The sequence below is a fragment of the Choloepus didactylus genome, chromosome X (genome assembly GCF_015220235.1).
Source record: "Choloepus didactylus isolate mChoDid1 chromosome X, mChoDid1.pri, whole genome shotgun sequence".
In the NCBI taxonomy this organism is placed as follows: Eukaryota; Metazoa; Chordata; class Mammalia; order Pilosa; family Megalonychidae; genus Choloepus; species Choloepus didactylus.
The window spans coordinates 149221489-149243728 of record NC_051334.1 but is presented as its reverse complement, the minus strand read 5'-3'; the positions used below and the strand labels follow the sequence as shown (position 1 = coordinate 149243728).

General features: G+C 39.3%; 1 protein-coding gene across 1 annotated transcript in view; it reads right to left on the bottom strand.

Moving 5' to 3' along the window:
- LOC119522392 (glutamate receptor 3) overlaps positions 1 to 22240 on the bottom strand; it is a 348722-nt gene that overhangs the window by 228223 nt on the left and 98259 nt on the right. The window contains exon 3 of the mRNA XM_037820898.1: positions 5811 to 6050. Coding sequence (XP_037676826.1) covers positions 5811 to 6050 — 240 coding nt within the window. The remainder of the gene's footprint in view (positions 1 to 5810; positions 6051 to 22240) is intronic.

Genomic DNA, 22240 nt, shown 5'->3' with positions numbered 1-22240 from the left:
ACCCTTCTGGCTCCTTTTGTCTTCCACCTATCTCTTATGTAATTTAAAATATTCTGAAATTATATTTTTCAGTTATAATTTCTCCATATAATTTTTATTACTAAAACATTTGGTAATAATTATAGAAAAATTATAATTACAGAAAAATGAGAAAATGCAGAATACTTTACCAAATATTTTAAAGACTTCTACCCTTCCTTCCTCCCTTCCTCCCTCCCTCCCTTCCTTCCTTCCTTCCTTCCTTCTCTCCTCATTCCTCTCTTTCAGCCCAACATTAAAAAAAAAATAACAGACCCGAGGCTTATTCTTGATGAATCAATTGTATGATTGGGAATGCAATAATTACGTGCCCAGGCCTGTGCTATGTACGAAGGGGAGGTAAAAAGTATAAGTCTAGGGGTTACCAAACAGCTTATTATCAGGCTGGAGAGAAGGGCTTAGGAAAGTATATGGCAGACCCAGTTAAGTAACAGTGGAAAGCAGTTAGGCTAAGTGCCAAGTGAATGACACCCCAGTAAAAAGCACTACCATCTACCTGATCTCTCAAGCCAAAAGCTTAGTAATCATCCATGAATCTTTGTTCTCTCTCACACCCCACAGCAAATCTGTCCCCAAGTCCTGTTGATTCTGTCTTCAAAAGATATTTCAACTCCATCCACTTTTTCCTTTCCTCACCTGGATGACCACGATAGGTTTTAAATTGGTCTCCATTCTTTCACTCTTGCACCACATCCCACTCTCCATAGAAACTTAAATTATAACATATGACTATCTTTCTCAAAATCCTCCAATGACTTCCCATTGCAGTTAGAATAAAATCAAAACTCTTTACCATGGCTCCTGTCCATAGACTATAGCTATGATCTGACTCCTGTCTACTTCTACAGTCTCATCACAGGCTGTTCTAGTTTGCTAATGCTGCTGGAATGCGAAACATCAGAAATGGATTGGATTTTATAAAAGGGGGTTTATTTGGTTACACAGTTACACTCTTAAGGCCATAAACTTTCCAAGGTAACACAGCAATTGGGTACATTCACTGGAGGATGGCCAACTGTGTCCGGAAAACCTCTGTTAGCAGGGAAGGCACGTGGTTGGTGTCTGCTCCAAAGTTCCGGTTTCAAAATGGCTTTCTCCCAGGACGTTCCTCTCTAGGTGGCAGTTCCTCAAAAATGTCACTCTTAGTTGCTCTTGGGGTGTTTGTCCACTCTTAGCTTCTCCGGAGCAAAAGTCTGCTTTCGATGGCCGTCTCCAAAATGTCTCTAAGCTGAAGCTCCTCTCTCAGTTCCAGTGTATTCTTCAAAGTGTCCCTCTTGGCTGTAGCAAGCTCACTCCTGTCTGAGCTTATATCGTGCTCTAGTAAACTAATCAAGGCCCATGCTGAATGGGCGGGGCCACACCTCCATGGAAACTATCCAATCAGAGTTATCATCCACAGTTGGGTGGGGCACATTTCCATGGAAACAACCTAATCCAAACGTTCCAACTTAATCCCCACTAATATGTCTGCCCCCACAAGATTGCATCAAAGACCATGGCTTTTTCTGGGGGACGTAATATATACAAACCAGTACACAGGCCGTTCTTTCCCTCCTCACTACCATTTAACCAAACTGGTCTTTCAGTTTCTCAAACATGCCAAGCTCTCCCCTGCCACGGGGTCTTTGAACTTGCTCTTTCCTCTACTTGGAACACGTGTTCCCTCTGCTCTTCACATGGTTGCCTCATTCTCATCCTTTAGTTCTCAGCTTAAATGTCTCCATCTTAATGAGGCCTTCACTAGCCATCCTTTTTTAATTAGGTCTCATCCAGTCTCTTCGTTTCCTACATAGCACCTTATATTAGTATGTAGTTATTTTATTTGTTGGTTTAGTTGTTTTTTTTCTATCTCCCTAATTAGAATGTAAGCCTTATGATAGCAGGAACCATGTCTATCTTGTTCATCATTGTAAACTTAGCACCTATTGAATGAATGAATGAATGATTCACTGTGCCCTGGAATAGTCTTGGAAGGCCTCCTGGGGGAGATAGAGCTTGAGCTGGGCTTTGAAAAATGGAAGAATGGGATGAATTTTCATAATCAAGATGAAGGAAGGATTTCTAGGTAGTAGTAGAAATGAAATTGCTGAGGTAGGCATGGTTCTGGCACATTTGGGCAACAGTGGAAAATGGAATCTGCCTACAGTGGAAGGTTGTCATTAGGTAGCATAGGGAGAACAGGTTTGTTAGTTGGTTGAGGCATAATTATAGACAGTTTTTAAGAATGGACTGTACTCTTTTCAATGTGGGCAATAGAACATCATTGAAAATTCTGGAACAGAGTCACAGTACAGTGTTTTGGATAGGTTTTCCAAGGGGGAACGAGGGTAAAAGTTTACGGACATTAGCGGCTGATAAAAGCTCTGGTAAGATTTGTGTTATGATAATTGTTTAAAATTGACAGTGATGATGATTGTACAATTAAGTGAAGATAATGTGAGACACTGATTGTATATCTTGGACAGAATATATGCTATGTGAAATTAGGAACTCCGTACTTAATAAGTCAAACCCTCAGTCACAAGGCTTGCTCTTGTGAAACTTAGGGCTGTAAATGGGAGACTAAGCCTTCCTATAATTATGCCTACATGGCACCTCCAGAGAACCTCTTTTGTTGCTCAGATATGCCCTTTCTCTCTCTAAGCCCAGCTCTGCAAACAAATTCATTACCCTCCCCCCTACATGGGACATGACTCTGAGGGGTGTGAGTATACCTGGCAACATGGGACAGACTCTCGGGAATGAGCCTGGCCCTGGTATTGAGAATTTGAAAATGCCTTCTTTACAAAAAGGGGGAAAAGAAAGGTAATATGATAAGGTTACAGTGGTTAAGAGATTTTAAATAGAGTCAAGAGGCTATCCTGGAGTTTTCTCTTATGCAAGCTCCAGCTAGATATCCCAAATGACCTCAGTATGCCAAGCCCTAACCAACAGTAGCCCCAAAATACCTAGGTCCCTATATGTGACTCTATAAAAGTTTTACTCACTAACTTTATCTCTCAGAAACTTAAATCCACCAGAGTGTTCCTATGTCAGACAAGTCCTAAAACTCAGAGGCAACAGCTTCTTTAAGAACAACAACCAGATGCAGCCTCCTTCCCCATAATGTCGACACCCCTTTTCAATATGAGCAAGTTAGTGTGGTCACTGCCTAGACACCCCTGAAGATCAAGAGGAAGGGGTACAAACAGACAAGAAAGGATTTAACAAAGGATCACGAATACTGAAACTATATATATATATATATATATGTACACACACACACACACATACACACACACACTAGGGTATTAGAATAGCTAGAAGGAAATAACTGAAATGGTGGATAACATTCTTTGAAATATGCTCTATAGCTACTCATTAAATTGTACTTTGAAAGTTATCACACTTCTCTGAATATATGTTATATTTCACAATAAGGAAATAACTGAAACTGTGGAACTGTAATCCATAACATTCTTTGAAATTTGTTCTCCAACTACTTGTTAAATTGTACTCTGAAAGTTATCACAGTTCTGTATATATGTTAAATTTCACAATAAAAATGTATTTTAAAAAATTTGGAACATATTTCCTAAGCAGAGTAGATGAGCTACACCAGCTAAATGGCTACCGTGGAAAAAAAATACGAACACATATGAGTCAAAAAGGAGGTTTCTTTTGGCTCCAAGACCACAGAATTGTCCAAACTATATAAATGAGTTGATTTTAGAAAAGATAGAGGTATAAGAAATAAGAATAAATGGACTTTTGCTTCCTTTCCTCTGATAGAGAACCAATGAGCAGAGAAGGGTCAAGGGAGAAAAGAGGAGAAAATACATTAAATATATCATCTGCTCTTGACTAGATGGGAGGTTACGGTATTAGTAGAACTGATATTCCATTTTTAAAACATTTCAGGAGAGAAAGTGCTTGATTTATAAAAGTCTCACTTCAGTTCTGAAAGTTAGATTGCTATGAACTAGATTACACTGTATACAGTACATGGAAATAGTACAGTGTTTGAGAGAAGTGAAGTGCATTAAAATTTAGCAAATTGTGAATTAAAGGTTCAAACTATTTTGGTACCCTAGTTGGGCAAGGCTCTGCATGAACATACATCACTCCTTACTGACTCTGCCCTTTGTTCACTTTTTCTACCCCTAAACCCCACCTCCTTCCTCTCTTTCAATATGAAACTTGCCTGTACTTTGAGGTCTAACTCCTTTAGAAAACCTTCTCTGGTAACTCTACTTTCCTGGAGTTCTCCCCTTTCACAATTCTTACAGCAATCAGAGTCTGTACCATATAGTGTAGCACTCAGTTTGATATTTTTCTCTGTTTTTTTTTTTACAAATTGTCTCATGAATGTCTTTTCTGTCCACCCACATTGGGACCATATTGTATACAATATCTGTCACAGGACTGAACAGACCATTGGAGGTTGATAATAACTTGTAGAATTCATTGATTAATTAAATGATAATATATAAGTTAGGGTTAATAAAAAGATATAAAGTGCCCTGTGTCTGGCATAATATCTCAAAAATCATAGAATCGTAGAGTATTACTTTAAGATGGGACACACTTTAGATGAGGTTACCAAGGGTAAGGAACTTCAGTGAGTTGGTCAAGGTCAGAAAGTTAGTTAATGTCAAAGCTTGGATTAGAACTTTGATCCCATGCTTCAGATTCATGACATTTGATAACATTTTGGAAGTATGTATCACAGGCAAATAAAGGCCTTAGTATTTCCAGATAGGGTTTTATGATGCAGCAAAATGAGAGTGAAATGATGAGCACTCTGGGGTCCCAAGTACAAAATAGTCTTTCAAGTTAAGTTATCAAGAAGGACCTCCTCTTCAGGTACCCTTTGGGCAGACAGGCATTACATTTGTTCCCTTCTTCCCTGAGTCATTGAGAACCATCTTGGACCAGAGGTACAGGCAAACAACTGATAAAGTATCATCATCTTCTGGAATCTGAAGGCCATAGGATTTCTTGGTTTTACTGAGGAACCCCTTAAACTTAACTGCATTTTGGAGCAGTCTGTTTAGTTGGATTATGATGCATGTGCTTTAGCTAATTAATTAATATACCTTACTGAATACTGTTTAAGATCAGACCCTTAATTTCAGACTGTTTCAATAGAGTGTGTGTTCAACATATTATCTCACTATTCACAAAAGCATCTATGCCCAAAGCCTAGATTTAGTGAGTCTACCTCATTATTTCCATCAGGTAATTGTTGGGGCCATGTTAGCTGAAGACCTAATGTGGTCTGGTGGAACAAGCTGTGGAAGCAGGATATATTGGCACTACTCCAGCTCTGTGGTTAAACAGCTGTTTGAAAAAGCACATTTCCTCTCTGAGCTTCAGTTTTATCAGCTATGAAATGGGAATAATAATAGTCTCTGACAAGATTAATTTTTCCAAACTTTCTAGCTTAGGCCTCTCTCCACTTTATTCTAAGCTGTTTTTACCCTGTGCGTTTTAGACCACATAATGTTTTTGGTAGGGGTTCTTATTCAACAACAGTGATTCTCAACCAGAATGTTACTCCAAATCTCTTTTCAGGTTCAGAGAGTAAGGACAAATACAGTTTAAAAAATTAGATTCTAAAATTAACATTACTTTGGTTTTTTGATCTCTGTCTTTATTTTGGATATCAAATAAAATTAAAAGAGAATATAAGACTTTATTTATTGGAAGAGAAGGAAACACTATTTGAGGAAGGTTGAACAACACTGTTACATGAGTATCCAAAGAGGAGACCAGATGCCTCTTCTTACCTCTTTCTGTGTCGTAGAGGTACACAAACTTCTCCCATTTGTAGTGACTCAGAAGACTCAGAATAGCGCCCTTCAAGCCTGGGCGCATCTGGATGACAAACTGTACATCTGCATCAGTGGGGAAGCTGGGTGTGACAAAGGATGTGTGCAGGGCCCCACAGAAGGAGGTCAGGGTGTTCATGGACATCTGGTCATAGAATCCAAAGATGGCATACACCCCTCTGGAGAACTGGGAGCAGACTGCAATGAGAAAATAAGAGGGAAATTTCAATAGCCCCCATGGTCCTTGTTAGAATATGTATGGTTGGAAACACAATGTATAGTTAGGCATTAGCTCTAAATTACACGTTTCAAAAGAAAACCAAGACCTCCAAAAATTTCTAGAAGCCCTTGAAAGCACAGTTGCCCAGCAGAAGAATAAGAAAAGGAGGAATTTATTTGATATATTTCCATATTCTCTGTCCACCATAAGTCAGAAACTAAAAAAAAAATGTGTGTAGGAAGGAGGTGAAGGTTGTCTTACCCTCTTTCAGCAACTCCCCAACCTCACTCCAAGGCACTTGATACTCTTGTTCTTCCACCATAGCTGCCCAGAGGCCTCTTAGTGTCTCCATACCCTCATCAAGGCACAGCTGCCTTTGTCTCACCCCTTTAGTACTTTTTCTTGTAGGCAACAATGTGACTGATGATTTAGTCAAATGAACTGCTAATGTGTTTGCTGGGAAATGTATTACTCCTCCTAGGTTGTATAATGCTTTAACCCCAGTTATACTATGATCAAGGTCCTTAAGGCTGCTAATGAAGAGGATTTCAGATTCTGGGAAGGCCATTGGGAAGGCAAGTTTTTCAGTGTCCAATGAGTCACATAGGCAAGTTTGCTGCTTATTCTGCCTATGTACAACTGGCAAAGTTCTGTCTCAATACTTTTGCATTTATATTGTAAACAGCATTAGCCCATCTATAGAAGTTTCAAGTCACCCTCATGGTCCTTGTTAGCTTTCCTTCACTTCAAAGGGGACACACCACCACCCCTTCCCTCTTCTGACCCAGATGAGCCTGAAAGTTGTGAACCAATTTCAATATTAGCTTCAGCAGAACAAAATTAGCAAGGTGAATCAGCTACAACAACATCATGTGCTGCATTTCCAATCCAAGTGGAAATGATCGTAGATTATCTGCACCACTGCTCTCTTCCATTCATGCAATATAGAAAGAAGAAGCAACTAATAAAGGGTATGATTTAAGGCGTTCTCCATGGTACCTCTTACCTGAGGGGATACCCTAAGTGCGACTGTTAAGATTACTTCTTTGGATTTAAGATTATTGAAAAAAATCTGTGGCTTGGCAGGGGGATTAAATAGAATTTATGTCCAATTAGTTGCCAAGATGAATGGGAAAGCAGGTGAGTAAGTTTTGATGCAGATGAATGGGTCGAAGAAGAGAATGTACAGACTCTGGAGTCCTCCTTCAGAAGAGAAACGGTAGAGCACCAAAAAGGAGAGCACTGAAAGTAAGATGAAGGTAAGTAGAAAATCAATCTAATTCATTTCATGACCTTGTAAGAAACAGAGTTCTTAGTATCTATGGTATCTTGTTTTCCATGCATTCTATTTAAGCCTGTGTTGATTATGGCTGCAAACTTATTATACATTGGCTTGAGGGTAACATTTCAAAGGTGATTATCAGTCACTTGAGCATCTCCATCAGGGGAAATAGCCTCCAATTTGAGGAACTCTAAGTGGCCCACAAAGACACACAGACAGACAGACAGACACACACACACCCACACACACAAGGTCTTTATATCAAAAGAAGAAAGCCAACTAAAGAATGAGTCTGGGGTACTTCATGACAGGAGACCAAAGGAAGTACTCAAAAACAAAAAGGAAGCGGCCAGATGCCATTTTGCCTTGGTCATCAGAAAGGGAGATACAAAGAGAGTCCCATTCTCAAATTAATCCTGTAAATGGAGTTTTGCAGTAACAAGTCAATGCTTGCTGGTGCACATAATGTTCTGTATAAAATTAATAATAATAATCATAATAGCCAATGAATGCTTTATATGTGCCAGGCACTAAGTACTATATAAATATTTTCTCATTTAGTATTCCCCAGTGAACTTATGAGGTATTTCTCTTATTCTTGTTTTATAGATAAGAATTCGGAGACTTGAAAATGTTTTATCTCTTAAGCAGAGATGCTAGGATTTGAACCTAAGTCTGTCTGACTCCAAAACTCTCACTCCCTGGAACCCAAACTAAACAATGACAAAAAAGAATAATTATTGGCCAAAATATGATAGGGTTTCCAGGGTTAGCAAATGAAAATACAAGTTAAATTTGAATTTTACATGAACAATGAATTATTATACTTATACTAAAAAAATATTCAGGAGAGTGACTTTCAAACTTGCACTGGTATCTTGGCAGCACCTGGGCAGCCCTGAGTGCTGTGCGCATCCAGACCCAGTGGGGCAGTGACCACTCAAGAGGAACTGGAGGATACCTGGGACCATGGTTTCAAGGTGTAAATGGTGGACCGTGCCTCGAGGGACAGGGTGAGTTTGTTTGGCCAGTACTGCATCACAAGGCCAGCAGTGGTGAGATGGCTGCCAGGCAAGGGAGTGAGCAGTGGCTCCCCACCCCCATGTGTCCATCTCAGCAATTAGCTGGGGAGATAATCCTCCACAGCCACACTGCTGGGACCTCCCATGAGGGAACCCAGGAAGCAGTGGAGGCGTATTAACTGCATTTACTCTCCCCAACACGGATGCCTGGGGGGTGCACAGGCAAGAAGCAGGGATAGGACATGGCATCACATGGAAGCATCAGGAGCCCCTCCCACATGCCAGAGGCTTGCAGGTGCATGACATGCAGGGAGCTGGGCATGTTTGAGCTGGAGGGTGCCATTGAGCAGATTCCCTGCTGAACTGCACAGGGCCCACATCACAACCTCCAGGGCAGGCAGTCCCCAGTGCACATAGAGAACTGGTGCACTTGCTGGATTCCCACCCAGCTTGGACCCCACCCAGCTTACAGGTGAAGTTAGGGGAAAGCTGGCTTGAGAGTAAGAGATGGCTCAAAAGCACCATCTTCTGGTAGGACAGGGAAAGTGCACTCCACCAATCTGTAGCTCTGCGAAATTATATATAAATACTCGTAATCCTGCATTTCACAAAATAATCTTAACAAGATAAACAAATTCCCTGAAGCCAACAGAGAATCAAAAAGCACCTGTAGAACCAAAATGATATGGACAAGCCCAAAGAACAAATTAAAAAGCCAAAAGAGACACGAAATTTAGAGCAATTAATTAAAGAATTACATACAAACCTCCAAAACAACTTCAATGAGTTGGTTTCAAGACATAGTTAGGGAAAACTTCCCAACCCTTCTAAGTGACATAAATATGCAAAACAAAGATTCCCAATGAACTCCAAATAGAATAAATGAAAATAAACCCACTCCAAGACACATACTAATCAGATTGTCAAATGCTGAAGAGGAGAAAGTTCTGAAAGCAGCAAGAGAGAAGTGGTTCACCACATACAAGGGAAACAAATTAAGACTAAGCACTGACAAACAGACATATATAGATCATTACATCCTAAAGTACCAGGATATATATTCTTCTCTAGCACTCAGGGAACATTCTCCAGGGTAGCTCATACGCTGGGGCATAAAACAAGTCTTGATAAATTAAAAAACGATTGAAACTATTCAAAGCACATTCTCTGACAAAAATGGAATGCAACTAGAAATCAGCAGCCACCAAAGAACCAGATCTTTCACAAATATATGGAGGTTAAACAACATACTCCTAAATGACCAGTGGGTCAAAGAAGAAATTGCAAAAGAAATAGGTAAATATCTAGAGATGAATGAAAATGAGAAAACAATATATCAAAACCAATGGGATGCAGTGAAGGCAGTGCTCAGAGGGAAACTTACAGCTCTAAATGTATACATCAAAAAAAAAAAAAAAAAAAAAAACAAGAAAGAGCTAAAATCAAAGAGCTGGAGGCAGGGCAAGATGGCGGGGTGGTAAGGAGCAGAATTTCGTCTCTCCCCTAGAGCAGCTGGCAATTACCCAAGAACTACATGAAACAGTGTTTTCGGGGTCTCCAGTAACCAGTCACACATTGGACACAAGTCTGGAATTGGAGGAAAAGCTGAGATTGCAGCGAACATTGTAAGTTCCCCGGACCAGGGGTCTGGCGCCCCTCCCCACCCAGACCTCACAGACTGTCTTGCTGCCGGCTCCCTGAAAGGGGGGGAAAAAAAAAACAAAAAACAGCAATCTGCTGAGGGCAAGAAGGGAGGTTCAACCCAGCCTCAACTGCAGAATTAATTAACAAATTAATTCACTAACTTTGGGAGCTGGGGTGCTAAAGAAGGGCTGGGCTCCGAGAAGTGGGGGCACGTAAAAGCAGGCACCCATTCCCAGACTCCAAAAAAGCCATTTTTTTTTCCCCTACATTTTGTCCCTTCTGGCTTCTCACTGATCCCTTATCTTTTTGCATTTCAATAGCCCCCGGCAGGGGTGGAACTGAAGCGGTTGGAGAGTAATTATCAGACAATAGCCCAAAGCATATCTTTAAATGCTCTATTCTGACACTGACAAAACTTCCAGGCTGGGGAAAGACTTTTAAAAGAGACAATTTTTTTTCCCTTTTTTCTTTTTCTTGATTTCTTTTCTATTTTTTTTTTATAATCTAAAAGTAATATATGTGGTTATTTTCTATCGGAAAGCCCAGGTTGAGGGACTAGGCTGGGCTTGGGGGAGACAGAGTACCCACAGTGTCTTTGAGTTCCGTGTTCACTACTGAAGGCCTCCACCCCCGTCTTTAATTGGCAACTCAGGCTGACCAAGGAATCTACCTGGAGAGGCCCCAAAGAGGAGAGGGGAGAAGGGAATAGTGCCCCTGAGAGACAACTGGAGTTCTGAGGATTGGGAGAGTGGAGGGAGGTCCAGCTCAACTGGCAGTCCTCCTTCTGGGAATTCAGACCCCAGGGGCTGGAATTCAGATTCCTGCTTCAGTCAACCACGCCCCTGACAGGATCAGAGTCACCAGGAGAACTAAAGGCTCCATACCGCCTTACACCGGTGGGGGAGCTGCGGGCTGGCCAGTGCCACCTGCTGGACAGGAGAGGAAAAGCACCAATTCTAAAGGCCTCATAGGAGGGTCTCATTCTCAGGAAAACTCCATACCCTCCCAATGAGACCTGGGCCTCACTAGACTGGGAAAATCTGACTAGGGTCGACCATATCTGAGGAGACCCACTCACAAAAAGGTTACATAGAGGCAGAGCAAGAAACAGAAAAAACAAGAGGGGAAAAATTCTGATCAACTAAATAGAACCTAAGTTAGAGGTCTAGAATAAGTTGAACTGAATAACAGAGGCCAGAGAACAAAGCCAACCAACAAGAAAACCACTAGGTAAAAGACAGAAAACAAGCTCCAAAATAAACTAATCAAGAAAATCAGATGCCTACACAACTTAAGATAACAAACCATTCCAGGAAACACGAAAACATGGACCAGACAAAGGAACAAACTAATAGCTCAGCTGAGACACAGGAGTGGAGGCAACTAATGCTAAATAAATTTGATGAAATGAAGGAAGATATAGCAAAAGAGCTGAAGGATATAAAGAAGACACTGGCTGACCATAAAGAAGAATTCATAAACTTAAAAAAACAAATGGCAGAACTCATGGGAATGAAGGCCACAATGGAGGAGATGAAAAACACAATGGAGGGACACAACAGTAGATTTGAACAGGCAGAAGAAAGGATCAGTGAACTGGAAGACAGGTCATGAGAATTCATACACACAAAAGAACAGATGGTGAAAAAAATGGAAAAATATGAGCAGGGTCTTAGGGAGCTGAGTGACAACATGAAACGCACAAATATACGTGTTATGGGTATCCCAGAAGGAGAAGAGAGGGGAAAAGGGGCAGAAAGAGTAATAGAAGACATAGTCACTGAAAATTTCCCAACTCTTATAAAAGACAGAAAATTAGAGATTCAAGAAGTACAACGTACCCCAAATAGAATAGATCCCAATAGACCTACTCCAAGACACTTACTGGTCAGATTGTCCAATGTCAAAGACAAAGAGAGGATTCTGAAAGCAGCAAGAGAAAAGCAATCCATCACATACAAGGGAAGGTCAATAAGACTATGTACAGATTTCTCTGCAGAAACCATGGAGGCAAGAAGACAGTGGCATGATATATTTAAGATACTGAAAGAGAAAAACTGCCAACCAAGAATTCTATATCCAGCAAAACTTTCCTTCGAAAATGAGGGAGAGATTAAAACATTTTCAGACAAACAGACACTGAGAGAGTTTGTGAATAAGAGACCGGCACTACAAGAAATACTAAAGGGAGTGCTACAGGCTGTAAGGAAAAGACAGGAGAGAGAGAGTTGGAGAAGAGTGCAGAAATGAAGATTATCAGGAAAGGTAAAAGGAGAGGAAAAAATAAGACATAACATATAAATTCCAAAAAACAAAATGGTAGAAGAAAGTACTGCCCTTACAGTAATAACACTAAATGTAAATGGATTAAACTCCCCAATAAAAAGACACAGACTGGCAGAATGGATTAAAAAACAGGACCCATCTATATGCTGTCTACAAGAAACTCACTTTAGACACAAGGACAAACAGACTGAAAGTGAAAGGTTGGAAAAAGATATTTCATGCAAACAACAACCAGAAAAAAGTGGGAGTAGCTATATTAATATCAGACAAGTTAGACTTCAAAAGCAAAACAATTAAAAGAGACAAAGAAGGACACTATATATTAATAAAAGGGTCAATTCATCAAGAAAACATAACAATCATAAATATTTATGCACCAAGCCAGAATGCCCCAAAATTCATGAGGCAAACACTGCAATCACTGAAAGGAGAAATAGATACCTCTACAATAATAGTTGGAGACTTCAATACACCACTCTCATCAATGGATAGAACATCTAGACAGAGGATCACTAAAGAAACAGAGATGTTGAATTGTATGATAAATGAACTAGACTTGACAGACATTTATAGAACACTACATCCAACAACAGCAGGATACACTTTTTTCTCAAGTGCTTATGGAACATTCTCTAGGATAGACCACATGTTGGGTCACAAAGCAAGTCTCAACAAATTTAAAAATATTGATATTATACAAAACACTTTCTCAGACCACAATGGAATGAAGTTGGAAATAAATAAAAGGCAGAAGGTCATAAAATTCACAAACATATGGAGGCTAAACAACACCCTCTTAGAAAACCAGTGGGTAGAGGAAGAAATTACAAGAGAAATTAGTAAATACCTCGAGGCAAATGACAATGAAAACACAACTTATCAAAACTTATGGGATGCAGCAAAGGCAGTGATGAGAGGGAAATTTATTGCCCTAAATGCCTATATTAAAAGAGAAGAGAGAGCAAAAATTGAAGAGTTAACTGCTCACCTGGAGGAATTAGAGAAAGAACAGCAAACTAACCCCAAAGCAAGCAGAAGGGAAGAAATAACAAAGATTAGAGCAGAAATAAATGCAATTGAGAACAGGAAAGCAATAGAGAGAATCAACAAAACCAGAAGTTGGTTCTTTGAGAAAATCAATAAAATTGATGGACCACTGGCTAGGCTAACAAAAAAAAAAGAGAGAGCAGATGCAAATAAATGCAATCAGAAATGGAAAAGGAAATATAACTACCGACCCTGCAGAAATTAAGGAGATAATGAGAAGATACTATGAGCAACTATATGCTAATAAACTAGACAACTTAGATAAAATCAAAGAGCTAACTGAACAACTGAAGAGACTAGAGAATGATCAGCAAACTAACCCTAAAGTGAGTAGAAGAAAAGAAATAACAAAGATTAAAGCAGAAATAAATGAACTGGAGAACCAAAAACAATAGAGAGAATTAAAAAAAAAGTTGGTTCTTTGAGAAGATCAACAAGATTGATAGACCCTTAGCTAGACTAACAAAGTCAAAAATAGGGAAGACCCAAACAAACAGAATCAGAAATGAGAGCAGGGTAATTACTATGGATCCCCAAAAAAAGAATCATCAGAGGATACTATGAACAACAGTATGCCAACAAGCTAGACAATTTAGAGGAAATGGACAATTTCCTGGAAACATATGAACATTCTAGACTGACCAGAGAAGAAATAGACCTCAACAAACCAACCACAAGCAAAGAGATCCAATCAGTCACCCAAAAGCTTCCCACAAATAAATGCCCAGGGACAGATGGCTTTATAGGGGAATTCTACCAAACTTTCCAAAAAGAACTGACACAATCTTACTTAAACTCTTTCAAAACATTGAAGAAAAAGGAACACTACCTAACTAATTTTATGAATCTAATATCACTCTAATACCAAAACCAGATAAAGTTACCACAAAAAAAGGAACACTTTAGGCCAATCTTCCTAATGAATTTAGATGCAAAAATTCACATCAAAAATACATTGAGGTAGGCCTTCCACCTCAATGTTCAGGAAGAGTGCTTTCACCCCAGGCCTTGGGAAGGGTGGAACACATTCCCAGGTGATTAGGGAGAGCCTGGCCACCACACCACAGTTCTGAAGGGGTTGAGCATGTGCCCCAGAGATGGAAGAGAATCCAGGTGCTGCTCTGATGTTTGAGGAGGGTGGGGCCAAGAAGATGGTCTCCCCAATGTGTGGATATGTTGGAGCACTCACCCCAGCATTTGGAGAGAAACGGGCTGCCGCAAAGGCCCTTAGGAAGGGTTAGATTCCCGCTCTCTCAAGTCCAAGGATGCAATGTCAGTCTGTGAATGACTCCCAGACTTTGAAATCTAATGGAGTTTGCCCTGCTTTGGTCCTGTGAACCCTGTTTTCCTTACTGTTTCTCCTTATGGGGATGGGAATGTTTACCCTATGACTGTCCTTCCTTTGTATATTGGAAGCAGATAACTTGTTCTAAGTTTCACAGGTACAGAGCCAGAGGGGTCTTATGCCTTAGGACCAACCACCCCTGTAATTGATTTTGATGGGATCTTGTACTTAGCTATAGTTACTGAAATGATTTAAGTTTCTGTGATATTGTGATGGGATGAATATATTTTGTATATGGAAAGATCATGTTTTTCCGGGATCCAGGGGGTGGAATGCACCAATTTGTATATTTATGTCCCCCAGAAAAAGCCATGTTCTTTGATACAATCTTGTGGGGGCAGACATATTAGTGAGGATTAAGTTGGAATGTTTGGATTAGGTTGTTTCCATGGAAATGCACCCCACCCAACTGTGGGTGATAACTCTGATTAGATAATTTCCGTGGAGGTGTGGCCCCTCCCATTCATCATGGGCCTTGATTAGTTTACTGGAGCATGATATAAGCTCAGACAGAAGGAATGGGCTTGCTGCAGCCAAGAGGGACACTTTGAAGAATGCAAAGGAGCTGAGAGAGGAGCTTCAGCTTACAGAGACATTTTGGAGATAGCCTTTGAAAGTAGACTTTTGCTCCAGAGAAGCTAAGAGAAGACAAATACCCCAAGAGCAGCTGAGAGTGACATTTTGGAGAGAAGCTGAAGCCTAGAGAGGAATGTTCTGGGAGAAAGCCATTTTGAAACCAGAACTTTGGAGCAGACGCCAGCCACTTGCCTTCCCAGCTAACAGAGGTTTTCTGGACACCATTGGCCATCCTCCAGTGAAGGTACCGGATTATTGATGTGTTACCTTGGACACTTTATGGCCTTAAGACTGTAACTGTGTAACCAAATAAACCCCCTTTTATAAAAGCCAATCCATTTCTGGTGTTTTGCATTCTGGCAGCATTAGCAAACTAGAACAGATGTAAAAGACCCCTACAAAAAAATTACAAGTTTTTACTAAAAGAAATTAAACAGAATCTAAAGAGGTTGAAAGATATTCTGCGTTCATGAATAGGAAAGCTTAAACATCGTTAAGATGTCAATTCTGCACAAACTGATTTACAGATTCAATGCAATTCCAATCAGAATTCCAACAACCTACTTCACAGACTTGGAAAAATAGTTATCAAATTTACTTGGAAGGGAAAGGGGACTTGAATGGCCAAAACCATTCTAAAAAAGATGAATGAAGTGGGAGGACTTATACTTCCAGACTTGGAAGGCTACTCTAAAGCCACAGTGGTCAAAACAGCATGGTATTGGCACAAAGATAGACATATTGATCAATGTAATTGAATTGAGAGTTCAGAAACAGACTCCCAGATCTATGGTTGATGGACTTTTGGTAAGGCTGCCAAATCCACTGAACTGGGACTGAACAATCTCTTCAACAAATGGGGCTGGGAGAACTGGATATCCATATCCAAAAGAATGAAAGAGGATGCCTACCTCACACCCTATGTAAAAATTAACTCAAAGTGGATCAAAGACCTCAATATAAGAGACACCGCAATAAAAATTTTAGAAGATAATATAATGAAACATCTTCAAGACCAAGTAATAGGATGCAGCTAGACCTCACACCCAAAGCACAAGCAACAAAAGAAAAAATAGATAAATGGGACTCCTTAAATTCAAAAGCTTCTGTGCCTCAAAGACTTTGTCAAAAAGGTGAAGAGGCAACCAACTCAATGGGAGAAAATATTTGGAAACCATGTATCTGTTAAGAGACTCATATCCCGCATATATAAAGAAATCCTATAATTCAACAAGAATAGTATAAACAGCCCAATTATAAAATGGGCAAAGATATGAAAAGGCATTTTTTCCTAAGAAGAAATACAAATGGCTACAAAACACATGAAAAAAAAATGTTCTTCTTCACTAGCTATTAGGGAAATGCAAATCAAAACCACAATGACATACCATCTTACACCAATAAGAATGGCTGCCATTACACAAACAGGAAACAACAGATGCTGGAGTGGATGTGGAGAAATTGGAACTCTTATTCATTGCTGGTGGGAATGTGTAATGGTACAGCCACTCTGGAAGACAGTTTGGTGGTTTCCCAGAAAACTAGGCATCAAACAACCTATGATCTGGCAATTCCACTTCTCGGTATATACCCAGAAGATCTGAAAGAAGTGACATGAACAGATGTTTGTACACCAATGTTCATAGTGGTATTGTTCACAATTGCCAAGAGATGGAAACAGTTCAAGTGTCCTTTAACAGATGAGTGGATAAACAAAATGTGGTATTTACATACAGTGGAATACTGTGCAGCAGTAAGAAGGAACAAGGTCCTGAAACATATGGAAACATGGATGAACCATGAAGTTATAATGCTAAGTGAAATAAATTACAAACAAACGGAGAGATATTGTATGTTACCACTACTATGAACTCCCTGAATGATGTAAAATCAATGTATTATAATGTAGAATATTGGGGATCTAGATATAGATAGAAACTAGTGAAGGGGGAATAATAACCTAATATGTTCAGATATGTTAATTAGGGTGAATTTAAAGGTATGGGAATGGATAGGGTAATGATTATTTGTTAATGGGATTATAAGTATCAGAACTGCATTGAAGGTGAACAGGATTGAAAGGGGTTGTTTAAAGGCATGTATCCCACAAAGCAGCACTAAAAATATAGATAAGTGTTTGCATGATATATGTCTAAGGTATGGCACTGGTACAGAGAGTTGACAACAGAGTGGTATAGGGGAAAAATCTACCAGTGATAGTTAGGTTCATATGTCAATTGGCCAGGTGATGGTGTCCAGGTGTCTGATCAAGCAAGCACTGGCCTAACCATTACTGCAAGGACATTTGTGGCTGGTTAATAAACCAGAAGGCTGGTTTATTAAATCACCAGTCAATTGGCTGCAGCTGTGACTGATTATATCAATGAAGGGTGTGTCTTCCACAATGGGATAATTCAATCAACTGGATTTAATCCAATCAGTTAGAGACTTTTAAGGAAGAGAGGGAGAGGACCTTCACTTCTTCTTTGGATAGCCAGTGAAGCATTTCCTGAGGAGTTCATCAAACACCTTCATCAGAGTTGCCAGTTTGCTGCCTGAGGATTTCATTGAACACCTTCATTGGAGTTGCCAGTTTGCTGCCTGCCATATGGAATTTGGACTCATGCATACCCACAGTTGTGTGAGACACTTTGATAAAATCTTATATTTATGGTTATCTCTTGTTGATTCTGTTTCCCTAGAGAACCCTAACTAATACACTACCTATTGCATACTAAGGACTATAATTAATAGGAATACCTTACTAGTACCCCACAAATACTAAGGACAAATAATTAAGGGCTGAAAAGAGCTATGGGATGTTTTGGGTCATGAGAATTGTTTAAAATGGAGAGTGATGCGGATTGTACAACTAAGTGATTATGATGTGAGATATCGATTGTTTATTGTGGACAGAACATATGCTATGTGAAATTAGGAACCCCCTACTTTATAAGTCAAGCCCTCAATATTGAGGCTTGCTCTTGTGAAACTTATGATTGTAAAGGGGAGGCTAAGACCACCTATGAGTATGCCTAGGAGTCACCTCCAGAGAACCTCTTTTGTTGCTCAAATGTGGACTTCTTCTCTCTAAGCCCAACCCTGCAAATAAATTCATCACTCTTCCCTTGACATGGGACAGGAGCCCCAGGTGAGTGAGTCTCCCTGGTGACATGGGACACAGATTTCAGAAAAGAACCTGACCCTGGCATTAAGGGGTTGAGAATGCCTTTTTGACCACAAGAGGGAAAAGAAAGACAAGAAAAATTAGGTTTCAGTGACTAAGAGATTTCAAATAGAGTTGAGAGGCTGTCCTAGAGGTTACTCCTATGCAAGCTTCAGCTAGATATCCCAAATAGCCACAGTATGACAGGCCCAAGACAACAACTGTCCCCCAAACCTTAAAGAATATCCAGGTCATTATCTGAGACTCTATAAAACTTTCAATCACTAAGTTTATTCTTCAGAAACTTAAATCTTCCAGAGACCTCCTATGCCAGCTAAGTCTCAAAACTCAGAGGCAACAGCCTCTTCAAGAAAATAGGCCAGTTGCATCCCCTTTTCCCATAATGTCGACACACCTTTTCAACATGAATAAGTTAGGGTGGTAACTACCTAGACATTTTGAAGATCAGGAAAGTGATTAAACTAGAGGAAGGGATAGCAGCAGACAAGATAGAATTTAACAAAGGATTAAGAATAATGAATCTCTATATAATTTTTTTTCTTTGTTGCTAGAGAATTAGAATAGCTAGAAGGAAAAAACTGAAATGGTGGAACTGTAGCCCATAATATTCTTTGAAATTTGCTCTATAGCTACTTGTTAAATTGAAATTTGAAAGTTATCACCTTTTTGTATATATATTTCACAATAAGGAAATAACTGAAACTAAGGAGCTGTAACCCATAACATTCTTTGAAATTTGCTCTCTAACTACTTGTTAAATCATACTTTGAAAGTTATCACCTTTTTGCATATATGTTATATTTCACAATAAGGAAATAACGGAAATGGTGGAACTATAACCCATAATATTCTTTGTTTTTGCTTTCTAACTACTTGTTAAATTGCACTTGGGAAGTTATCACTTCTATGTAAATATGTTATATTACACTATACAAAAAAAAAAAAAAAAAAAAAAAGCCAGGGGAAAAAGTTCAGCTTCCAAGAACTTATCCAATTTTTTGCAATTAAAAAAATTCTAAAGAATAAACAAACAAACAAAATATTCATTGTTTATCTGAAATTCAAATTTAACTGGGCATCCTGCATTTTATCCAGCAACAGTAGAATCTGTATTTATACTAATGGTCATGGGGCTGGAATGAGCACTCATGTTCCTTCACCCCCAAATGATTCAGAAGATAGCTGGTAATTCTTAGATCTATACCAACTAGCATTCAAGTCTCAGAAGGAAGATGAGAGTCCATGATCACCACACAAAAACACCCTCTTGGGGGAAATGTAACATATTTTCAACCAAGAGAATGCCAACTGAGGGGAAGTAAATTTGGAGAGGGAAAGCTGTAGATATGAACCACTTAGAGTTCCAAAAATCCTTGAAACAGACTGAAAGGAAACAAAATAGAAGTAAGTATGTTTTGGTGGTGAGATTCTGGTTAACAAAAAAAATTCTTGTATTACTCTTCTGATCATTTTTTTTGAACCTCACGGGCATAGAATTAATCATTACTAGTTTATACATAGATCTTTCAAATTTTATTTGATACATTTATTTATTTATCTATTTATTTAGAATATAATGCAAACCCATAAAGCCATCACTCAATCCAAGAACTGTAACATTACTTATAATTATTTCCACCTGCATTTTCCTTCCATCTCCCATCTCCCTGCCTCAATAATCCCCATCCTGAGGCACCTACTATCCTGAATTTTGTATTACCATTACCTTGGTCTTCTAAAATCATACAAACATACACTATTAAGCAATATATTACTATTTTTGCTTATTTTTAAACTTTATAACAAAAGACTATGAAACCCAGGCTTAGATTAGATCTTTATGAATTGTCTACAGGAAGGAGCACCCAGTAAAATCTTTAAGCCTATCTATGATGACATGTAGAATGAAGCAAAGGAAGACCTTATAAAAATGTGTGGGTAAGCAGTTGTGAGGGAACCCACTGAAAATAAAAATTCCAAACTAAGCACACAAAATGTATGCCTTGCAGCTAGTGGTTGTGACTTACGCAAGGGACTTGGCTGTATTATAGATCAGCTGCAATCCTCAGGGATTGCTACTGTTGTCCAAAAGGAAGGTGCACAATGGTGGACATCAGCAAGAAGAGTGTTAGGAGAAATCAATAAACATTCTTCCCCCTTCATATAAAATGGAGGGAGGTGTAGCTGTCCTGCAAATACTGACTATTGTATATAGTTCCTCTTGTTACACCCAAATATATACATGTAACATAATTAGTAGGCCCATAGAAGAGTAACTTACTGGGGAGACAGCTACCAAATTAAGACAAGGTTAACAGCCTCTGAGAGAAGCTGCAGTATAGGCGATCTTTGAATGGCCTCTCATAGCATGGCCCTTGTGCCTGTCCATGGTTGCAGAAAGTAGAGCTGAATGGAACATGAACTGACTCAAAGGACAGTGTTTATGGTTTTCCAGTCTTAGAATGTTTGAGTTGGAAAGAACTTAAAGATTATTTTATTCAGTGGTTTTCAAGTATAGTTTTTAGTAGAATCCTTTCTCGAAATTAAATTTTACCTGGAAAAGTCCAGCATATAAGAAACAAAATGGAACTCTTCTGATTGAATCTGGGGTTCCACTGGTCTGACCCTTCATTATCATATAGAAACTGTGACCAAAAAAGAGGAAGTGTCTTGCACAAGGTCACACAATGAAGTACAAACCAGTCTCCTAGAAGTGCTTTGTCAGCACATCCACACACATCCCTACTCCAGGGCTCTCTAGGGTTGCATGGGTCAGGATTCACCTGGCATTAAAGTGACTTACTCTCAAGTCCTAGATCTTAGCAGGGTAGCATAGATGGATCCCCCAGGGGTTTCCCATGACTCATCTGCTAGCTGCTTCCTTCAGCTCCTTCCAGCCTCAAATACAACAATGAGAGCAGGTGGCAGATGGGTGATCCTTTGGGACTCTTGACTCTTTTACAGGATGTCTGTTTCCTTTATCTGACTCCTTAATTCTTTAACTCAGAAGACTGATCTTTGGTAAAATGGTGATGGAGGAAACATTTGTCTTGGCAATCTTATGGAGCCATGAAGTGCAGAAGTAAGGGTGACAGCTTTTGAGAATGGCAGACCTTGGTTCCAATCATGACTTTGCCAATCATAAGCTGCATTACATTGTGCAAGTTACTTAACCTCTCTGAGCTTCAGTATAGGATGGTTATTACACAGCCAGTTTCTGGAATTAGACCATTTAGGTTCAAATCTTGAATCTGTTGCTTACTAGACAAGTTATTTAATATTTTTCTGCCTCTGACTCAGTTTCTTCATCTATAAAATTGGGATAATAATAGTATCTGTCTCAGCATTGCTGTGAAAGTTAAAATGAGTTCATTTATGTGAAGCACCTATAACAGTCCCTAGCACATAATAAACACCCAATTAGCACTTGATATTTGTTCATGCAACACATGCTTAATGAGCATCTACTATGTGCCAGGCACTGTTGTATGTGTTGGGAGATACAGACATGAAAAAAAAAAAAAACCTGTCCTCTTGGAATTTACGTATTAGCAAGGGGGTAAAGAAAATAAATAAGTAAAATATAAAGAATATCATAGTAATAAGTATTACTTTTTATTATTGTCATAAGGGAAGGATTAAATGAAATGATGCATGGAAAATACAGAATGCCTCATATTTAACTTGGGAACTAAATAGTTCTGTCTCTGTTTCTTTCCTCTTGCCATTTCTCTTTTTAGCATACTTTGTCCTCTGTTGGCTCCTTATATCCTTCCCAT